Here is a 10,064-nt window from a genome sequence, read left to right as displayed (position 1 = left end):
ATGTGTAATATAGGACAATGCAGAATAGAGTAGGCGGACTGGGATTCTTCACTCTTGTTCATTCGATGCAGACTTGGGGCCTGTTATCGGCTAGTTACCAATCTCTGATAGATCCTTATAGGCTGTGCCTGCTATCATTTCTTTGCAAATGATATCATGTTCATAAAAAGCATGATTTCTTAAATGACAGGATCAACTCCTTATGCTGTTTTGTTTTCCTTTTCAGTAAGTGTGGCCGTTGGTGTAATTGTGAGGCCGTCATGGCAGCATTTAAAGGCATCTGGACCAAGTCCTTCTGGAAGTCTGTTTCAGCAGAATTTTTGGCCATGCTCATTTTTGTCTTCCTCAGCCTTGGCTCTACAATCAACTGGGGTGGAATTGAAAAACCTCTGCCTGTGGACATGGTCCTTATTTCTCTGTGCTTTGGACTCAGCATTGCAACAATGGTCCAGTGCATTGGACACATCAGTGGTGGCCATATTAACCCTGCAGTGACGGTTGCAATGGTTTGCACACGAAAGATCAGCCTTGCCAAGTCAGTCTTCTATATTGCAGCCCAGTGCCTGGGTGCCATCGCAGGGGCAGGGATTCTCTATCTTGTCACCCCATCAAGTGTAATTGGGGGACTGGGAGTTACCCAGGTAGGTCGAAAGAGTGGAGAATTACCTATTGTAATGGAATGCAATAAAACCGAAGCTAAGCCTTGCAAACCCATTTCAGCATTTGCTTGAATGTGCTTGGGGCTTCATAACAGAAAGAGAATAATGTGCTGAGCTCACTTCCTTCCTCAGCTAGAGATCTGAAGGGGCGAGTCCTTGCACTGGCTTTTCTATGCACTGAGATAGGCAGTAGAGTGCAAAAATAAAGGACATCATCATAGATCCTGAAAAGAATTCAACAGAGATGGAAAAGAAGGGGGGGAAATGGGGAATGAGAAAAAAAAAGACAAGATCATGTTGTTTTCCCCAAGCAGGAACATTTAATTGTGTAAATGGAGAAAAAGCCCTTTCTTCCTGAAAGTACCTCCCCGCACTTGTTGAACAAAGGAAATGGCTCGCTCATTTGCAGGGGAATAGCTCTTCTGCCCCAAAATGGCTAGAGCAGGAGGGGGGAACATCACACAGTGCCAAGCAGCTCATTTATCCATGGATTCCTGCCCATGGATAACCTCCATCGTCTTCACATAATTTGACAGAAAGGGGGGTGGTAATTATCTCCAATGCAAGTAACTGGGAGATTTCTTTACTTCCTGATTTTGTTCAATTTATATTTGCCTTTCCTCTAAGAGCTCACAATAGGTTGAACTGAAAGAGAGGGACTGGTCCAAAGTCAGCCAATGGGTTTATACAGCTAAGGGTGGACTTGAAATTGGGGTCTCCTCTCCAGTAGATACGCTGCCAAAGTCTTGGGAGCAAACCACACCCACAGATATTAGATTGGGGATCCCAAAAATGAGTTTTAATTTGTCTCTGTATTGGGAGAGAATGGCCAGTGAATAAATTCAGAATAAAAAATTACTTTTTTTTTTCCTGAGGCAGCTTCAAGCAATTCTTCCTTTATTAAGTTTACAATGCAAATTATTTTCCAGTATAGTGTCACATTCAGATTATATTTATACTGGTCACATAGTAAGTACCTCACTTTTGTTACATCTAGGTTCCACAGTAACATATAAACATACACTCTAAGTCTCATACCTGCATTCATATTTTAGCATGGATCTGGGCCAAGATATCCTCGGACAAGATCTGGATAGCTTAAATTCATTTCAGCATCCTTTTTTTTGTTGATATTGATGCAGAGGGCTAAAAAGAATATAGGGTGTTTGGAATTATATAAACTTCATGAAAGTATTTTGCTTTAAAATTTGAGTAGTGGTTTCTCACGTGGTTCACATGATTATTTTTTAATTCAAAAAATAACCTTTTGATAAAACTCAAGGCCCACATGGAATGTATTTCTTTGAATGAATTTAGAATGCCTTTAGGAAAGGTGTTAACAAAAAAATTTGATAGGCAGGGTGCCCCATGCCCCATAAATCCATTTTTTACTGTGAACTAGCTGCTAAATACTTCACAGCACAGGCAAAAATATACGTGTTTCAGGTTCTAGTAAATTTTGGGTGGCATGTATACTTTAACTTAAAGTAAGGAACTGATTTTATTCTAATACATTCATTTTATCTTAGTTGTTGGTTAGTTGTTGTTTTTTTTTTTTTAATGCTTGGAAATTGTTCCTTAGTAGATATTTCTAAATTCTAAAAGAAGAGTTGATATTAGGCATAACATCCAGGCATGAAATATTTTAAGAGAAAAGTATGGACATGTTAAAACAAAAGAACTGCATATTTTAGATAGCTTTTTAAAAATAGATTTTGCCTTTGGTTCTAGCTTTGTTCTCTTCTAAGAACCGATCTAACAATTAGCCTCACTGCAGGACGTGAAACTATACTTGAACTATGCTGCCAATTTTTAACTGAAACTGAAATTAATTGAGTAAGAGCTAATTAATGGATTCCTAGTAGAAAACTAAGTCATGGTTCTGCTAAAGAAAAAAAAAGCTGTGGTCTTAAGAATCTTGGGTGAAATTTCCATCAAAAACCAAGAGTTGTACTCTATACAAATATAGAGGGGTGTTGTACTTTATACAAATATACATATAAATAATGGCCACAGTTTGTAAGATCACAGTTGATCTTAGGTTGAGCATAAGACTGTTGGTGGGTATACACATCACACAAACGTGTGGTACCTTTCGTCATGGTTTTTGGGAATAAATCACGCTAGCTAGTTTCATTCATGTCAACTATATATCATAATGTATAAGCCATAATAGCTGGATCTACACCACAATCAGAGCCAAGCAAACCATCTCATGGTTTAGTGCAGTGCTGGTTTCATGTAAGGACACAAAATAGACATCTCTGTAACCCATTACAGAGCCATTAACAGGTGCCTTTCAGAGCCACCTGTCAAGGAAGCACAGATCACCCAAGAGGGTTGTTACTTAAAAGGCTTTTTCAATGTATTCATTCCTTGCTCTGTTCTATCCTCTCTCTTTCCAAAACACACACTTACTTTGAAACTGTTTTAATTAGCGGGTTGGTAATTACAACTTCACACTTTATTTATGCTGCCTGGCTCTCCTGTTTGTTTCCTCTTCTAGATACATGCAGAACTTTCCACTGGACATGGGCTCTTGGTAGAGCTGATAATTACTTTCCAGCTGGTTTTTACTATTTTTGCCAGCTGTGATTCTAAACGAAATGATGTCACCGGTTCTGTGGCATTAGCAATTGGATTATCAGTTGCAATAGGACACTTCTTTGCTGTAAGTCGCCAGCTTCTTTCATTTGCTTTATTAGCTAGGTACTTATAAATTATATATAATAGCAATGTCTTAAGTAGTTTATTAGTCATATTACTCTAAAACCTGTGTATGGTCAAAGGCTATAAGCTTTCAGTTAATTTTATTTAAAACATTTATGTGCAGTCAAGTATATTTGGAATCACTTGGTTCAAATCAACATTAAAATTAATAACATATTCTTATAATATACAGTATGTGTGTGTGCATGTGTATACACGCACACATACATACACACACAGTATATATATGTGTGTGTGTATGTAAATATATAATTTATTTTGTTTTATATTAAGTTGTTTTTAAATTAGCTTACTTTGTGTGTGACATAGAAATAATGCTGGCCCAGTTTACTGTTCAACAACCACAAAAAGTAGATAAAGGAAATTTTTTCATTAATAATAATATTTATTTATTTATTTATTTATTTATTTATTTATTAAAACTGTATGCCACCCAACTCCCAATGACTCTGACTGGCTCACTGAAATTTCAGTAAAATCAATCAAAAATCAAAGATGGCAAGCACGACAGACCAGATAAAATATAGCAAGGGGTCTCGCTCTTCCTCACCAAAGGCCTGGGTGAAGACCCAGATCTTCACTGCTTTTCTGAACAGCAGCAGAATGGGGGCCATCCAGATCTTGGGGATAACCTCATTTCAGAGGACAGGGGTTGAAACAGAGAAGGCACACTTCCAGGATCCCAATACATGACATTGCTTAATCAAAGGAACCTGGAACATACCAACCCTACCAGGGTGAAGTGGTTGGGCAGATACTATGGGAGACAGGCAGTCCCTCAAGAAACCAGACCCTATGCCATGTAGGGATATACTCTGTGTGTGGATGTGTGGGTGTTAAGTCTTGAAATATTTGTATCTGATGAACTGTGGCCCAATCAAGGATATACATGCTTATTCTATGAGGCCGTTTAACACATAATCTGTAACATCCACAGATTGGCTGGGCTCCTATAACATGGAACAATAACATGGTAATTTTTAGCTTAGTGCAATGTATGAATCCACCTATTATGGTTTAATGTCCCAATATCCTTACAAAAAATGGGATCAGGTCTTCCCTTCCAAAGCTGGAGAGAAAGCACAGCTCTTGGAGATGATCTGACTGCCTCTTTCTAAATGCCTGCAGAAACTTACACTCTGCCATCAAATTCCACACTTATAAAATGCAGAAAGAATCAGAAAATGTGTTGCCAGTCAAATGGGAAAGGCTCATAGGGCATTATCAGACATGAGTTCAAACACACACATAAAAAACTCACCAGCATGGTAGGAGGGACCTGGAACCTGCTCCAATGTAAAAGGCCCAGCAGTGCCATCAACAGATCAGCAAGCTCCCATTCCAAGCAGATGAAAACCACATCTGGTAACCCTCTTCATCCACAGATATGCCCCCAAGGGAGGGAAGAGGCATACCAGCCCTGGAATTGGCATACAACATTTCTATACCACTGGAAAAGGATGATTCTCTAAGAATTCTACCACTTGTTTGATAATGGTTAATAATAGTCTTCCTTTCAAATGTATTTATTTATTTGTATGTGTATATCTGCTGCAGATCAATTACACAGGGGCCAGCATGAATCCTGCTAGGTCATTTGGGCCTGCAGTTATCATGGGTAAATGGAAAGATCACTGGGTAAGTTATTATACTTCAGTATTCCTTATTTTTCCAGAACATTTAATAGTTGTAATTGTTATTTTACTTTATTTTATAAAAAATAAATTATAAAGTGGCTTTCATGTAAAAAAGCACAACCTTTTTTTTTTTTAATCATAAATATCTCTTATTCTTTTTAAGATTGCTAAGTCAAGATTATTTTCAGGGGTACAGCATCTGTGGGGAAGGGGTCAAAGAAGTCAAAATTGATGCTTCACTGCTTGTTTACATTCATCATGCATGCAACCCAATAAGAAAGGGGCTTAGATTGCATGGTTGCAGCTGCCAACCTGACTTTTTGACCCCCTGCAGGCCTTCTTCATGTATTTGTAGTTTCTATCATGAATCAAAGGCTTCATTAAAAAGAAAACAGACTATGATCCAATCAGAATTCAGGAATACCAGTCATTCTTCATTTAACACATTTTCTTTGAGGAAAGACACAATGTATCATTGTGGAACAGCACAGCAAGAATATCTAAAACAGTGTTTCTCAACTTTGACCATTCTAAGATGTGTGGCCTTCAACTCCCAGAATTTCCCAGCTACCCATGCTGGCCAGGGAATTCTGGGAGTTGACATGCACACATCTTAGAGTTCTTAAGTTGAACTCTAAGAAACACTGGTCTAAAAGCTGTAGCTTAGTTTGGCTGTGTCTCAGTACTCATGCAATGTGCCAGTAATGCTTGTCCCATTGCAGAATGTATAGAAAAATCATCTACTGCTAAATCATATAGGTTGCTGGCTTTCATATTTTCTTCTAGAAGTATGAGAAGGGGTAATCAATCATGTCATTGTAAGTCATGTGCCAAAGGAACCTTACTGTTTGCCATTTTATTTATTAGCCACTTCCTAATCCTCCTGTATCAAATTTCCTCTCCTTCTGATTCTGTACAGGTATATTGGCTGGGACCAATTATAGGAGCTGTCCTGGCAGGTGCCCTTTATCAATATGTCTATTGCCCTGATGGTGAGCTTAAGCACAAGTTCAAAGAAGCCTTTACTAAAACAAGCCAGCAGTCCAAAGGAAAATACACGGAAGTAGAAGACCCCAAGAGCCAGGTGGAAACAGATGATCTGCTCCAGAAGCCTGGGATAGTCCACTTCATTGATCTTGAAAGGGGTGAAGATAAGAAAGGAAGAGATCCTACCAATGAGGTGCTATCATCTGTATGACTAGCAAGAAGCACTGAAAGCAAAGATCAGCCTGCTAGCATATCCACAGATAGTTTTCCACCTATAAAAGAGACAGACCTGTTGTGAATTAGTCACTTAAGATAACTTAAAAGGTAGGACAATATCATCAATGAATTAGCTGTTTAATCAGACCATACTCCCATTCTGTGAGATGATAGCAATGTTCTATATTGAGGGAACTTCATAAATTATGCCCAATCCATAAATAATCTTCTTGGTGAATTGGTGTAAGGAGAAATGAACGGATTTTGAAAGATATGTTATGAGATGGAAAGAGCCATCTTTAACAGTCAGATTGGCAGATAAAATTTATCTGAATTTGCCTATAGAAAGAAGGAACTATTAGATTGGTCTTCTGACACTTAATTGGCTGTTGTCAATTCTGATTAGAATTTTAACTGCGAAGTCTATGACAGACTCAGTGGCATGTAGGACATGAAAAAGAGCATTTGTCTCTATCAGAGCATTTCTCTCTCCCTCCCCAACCAATAAAACATTAACTCTTTCCTGTCTTCTCTCCACCTAGTCTTCCTCATTAATAATCTTTCAATTGAAAAGTATTTTGCATCCTGAATAATGCTAAAAATTTACACCAGTTCCTTGTCCTTCTATGCAAAAGTTCTCACAAAGTGTAGCCATTTATCACATATTATATAGAATGATAATAGGCATATAGTGGACAAGAGAAATCCACATTCTGCAATGTGTACAATCCAATTAAAGTTAAGCACTTAGAATTCCTACTAAGTTTCTTATAAGGCAATTATGCTCATTTTTATCTCCGTTATAAAAGATCTTAAAAGAGATTAACTTCAAATAAATCATAACCAATAAAATGTGTAGGTATCAGAAAAAGGTGGAAGCTGATCTGTTTTCAGTGCACTTATTCAAACAAATAGAACATTACTGTGCCAATTTTATATAAGTAAAATGTTTAATCTCCTTATCCATTTTGCTTACACTGTGAATTTTTTTAAAAAATAATTATAATAAAAAGGCTTATTTATTAATTGTTTAAAATGGTACCAGGATATTTTTTGGCAACTGATGTTTTGCATTCAAATACTCTGTGACTAACAAAGAGCTACTTCTAATTATATTGCCTGTATGAAAACATATATGTAAAGGAAAAACTGTTCAGAAAAGCATACCGATTGTTTCTTTGGACAGTCATAGGTGTTTGTGGCTTATATTGCTCACATCCAACAGGTACATATTGGAAAGGCACCATCAGCAGAGTCCTGTGTTGTTGTCCCATAGGAGTAAAATCAATGCCATTCAGTGGCCTCTGCAAACTTTCCATGCATCAATCTAGGGAAGGTCAGAAAAATCAAGATGGCAACTTTGACTGCATGATGAAAGCCCTGTCCCATTCCATGGGTGTTGCATGCCTGATTTGTATAAAAATAGTGGGGCTTGAATTATATGACACAACCAGCATCTTGCTTTTCTGACATCCTCACCGCCACCCCACATCAATCAGCTAGAACAGTGTTCCTCGACCTTGGGAACTTTAAGATATATGGACTTCAATTCCCAGAATTCTGAGAGTTGAAGTCTTCACGTTTTAAGGTTGCTAAGGTTGACAAACACTGAGCTACAGCATGATACTATGTGTTGAATTGTATGCATGCTTTTTATATGCTGCAAGTGCTTTTGCTCAAAAAGGAGTAATGTTTCCTTTTGCTAACTGTAGCCAGGATTATAATTGTACTATTAGCATGGGTTTTTTGTTCAAAACTCAACAATCCCCATTCAGGGTTCATTAGTGAAAAGTGAGAAATATACAGTACAAGTTTGACATCACTCAGTCTTACAAGAAATGGTGATTAGGACTACCTTACTAGTAATGGATATTTCTATGCTGGACAAAATATATATAATGTCCAGTATAACAGATGAAGCTGGGGAGGGGGATTCTATTCTATGGAAATGGTATTTATTAACACATCTGTCAAGTATGAAATGCCTTTATTGAGTCAATTAAAAATTAGATTGCCAGGACTTCTGAAGGAAGAACAAAAGAATAAAAATAGCAATAATTTGATTCTTCAATGCATTTTTGTCTCTTGAAAGTACTTCTTGCAAATAAAAAGTCCAAATAAATGTATACAAAAATAAACACATAATTTAGCCCTTCCCCCCAAATTAGGCAAACATAGATTTTCTGATTTTCTACTGATTAATCATCATGCCAAAACCTAATTTCTTAAGCTTTCACAGAGCTTAATGTATAATCCTCACTAATGTCAGTGATGGGAAAGTTTTGCTAACAAATACATGGATTGACCTTGTGAGGTCAATTGAACTGTATTAAAGCAAGTTATTGATCCAAAATGATGTATCATGGTGTAGGCAAAATTCAAAGCAAGTAATATCTTTGAGATATCTGTGGTCAAACCTCTGAAATTTCAAAGCTTGCCAAAACTCCAGCAAAAATTATGTTTGAAGCATAACAAATACTAATTCTCAATGTCTTTCATACCCATAAAAATGGAAAAGATCACTCAGCCATTTGTTGATATGAAAAAGATGAATTTATTGAGCCACAGTTTGTCCTGAGAAAATTACTGTCTAGTAGAGTTGCACATGATGTTTCTAAATTGTTTAACTATTTTATTAAAAATTAAAGGTTCACTTTTTGTACACAACTACATATTTGGCCTGAGATTTTTTCTATTTAAATGTATATTTTCTTAATGTTTCATCACAGCATATTTATACTGTACATTGTGTTCTCATTAACTCTGACAGAATTACTGAGCTATTTTACAGATGAATTTTACATGTGAAACTTACATTTTAGAGGAAATAGAGTTGCCGCAGTGCTTTTCTGTTTTCAGCAGGTTCACAATGTAAATAAATCAAATGGAATTTTTTTCAAGCACCAATTTCTACTGGGAAAAAAAACACATTACAGTAAACTTCTACAGTTTCATGCATCCCTTGGAATAGAAATGCATCCAGTTTAGCATTTTATCTATTTAGTTCATTTGGTATACCTAAGCTGACCAGCAGGGAGGCTCAGGAATTATTCTGAAAGGAATGTTTAATCAACCATCCTTCCTGCTTTCTAATTTTCCTGGTTTTTGCCTGTCATTCAAAAACATTTCTTTCTCTTTTTTTTTTGGCAGAGCATTCCAAATCTGGGGAAGGGGAAAATACTGGAGCAACAACTACATCCTAGAAACATTTTAAAAAAAAATGCACGCCCATTAATGCCAGTGGGAGGAAATTTACCATGCTAGTCTGGGGTGATGCAATTTGGGGACATTAAGGGAGAAAAGATCTGGAGAAAGAAGAAATAGGACCCTATAAATTATGGGGGTACAACATTTAACCTTTGGGCAAAATTTGTGCAGCCCATGGCTTCATTGCAAAACCTAGTGAAATATGGAGATCTCCTGTCAGATAATAATGGTAATAGCAATTTATCCCTTCCCTGAAGTCTAATGCAGTGTTTCTCAACCTCAGCAACTTTAAGATGTGTGGATTTCAACTCCCAGAATTCCCCAGCCAGCATTGGGAGTTGAAGTCGCACATCTTAAAGTTGCTGAGGTTGAGAAACACTGGTCTAATCACTTGCAGGGGAGAACAGGTGGGGGGGAGACAGGAAGATGTCAGAAAGAGAAAAATGGAATCTTACAGAATAGATAATTCCCCCACTTTTGCCTCTGGGCCTAACCAAAGTTTGCTTCAAATGTACCAACATGTGGCAGTCAACAAATTATCTGTGAAGGGAATGTAGCTATCAAAAGATAAAACATTGCCATCTTTACAATAGATTCATGGCCAAGCCAGTATACTCCATTTTGGCCA

General features: G+C 37.2%; 1 protein-coding gene across 1 annotated transcript; it reads left to right on the top strand.

Annotated features, from left to right (window-relative positions):
• Window positions 1-233: 233 nt before the first annotated feature.
• On the top strand, window positions 234-8,883 carry AQP4 (aquaporin 4). Its single transcript, XM_007422486.3, has 4 exons — window positions 234-641; window positions 3,166-3,330; window positions 4,947-5,027; window positions 5,946-8,883. The coding sequence occupies exons 1-4, from the start codon at window positions 261-263 to the stop codon at window positions 6,222-6,224; spliced, it is 906 nt and encodes a 301-aa protein (XP_007422548.2). The 5' UTR covers window positions 234-260; the 3' UTR covers window positions 6,225-8,883.
• Window positions 8,884-10,064: the final 1,181 nt, after the last annotated feature.

Source organism: Python bivittatus, unplaced genomic scaffold (genome assembly GCF_059951505.1).
Source record: "Python bivittatus isolate LINGU-HERP-01145 unplaced genomic scaffold, Pbiv_v1 ctg000840_np1212, whole genome shotgun sequence".
Taxonomy (NCBI): Eukaryota; Metazoa; Chordata; class Lepidosauria; order Squamata; family Pythonidae; genus Python; species Python bivittatus.
The sequence above is the reverse complement of the archived record's forward strand: the minus strand, read 5'-3'. Positions and strand labels throughout refer to the sequence as shown.

Excerpts from the sequence above, each read along its gene's own strand:
- AQP4 (XM_007422486.3), top strand. The coding sequence starts at position 261 with ATGGCAGCATTTAAAGGCATCTGGACCAAGTCCTTCTGGAAGTCTGTT. Across the intron at positions 642-3,165 it reads GGGGACTGGGAGTTACCCAG|ATACATGCAGAACTTTCCAC; the intron begins GTAGGTCGAAAG and ends TTCCTCTTCTAG. Across the intron at positions 5,028-5,945 it reads GTAAATGGAAAGATCACTGG|GTATATTGGCTGGGACCAAT; the intron begins GTAAGTTATTAT and ends GATTCTGTACAG.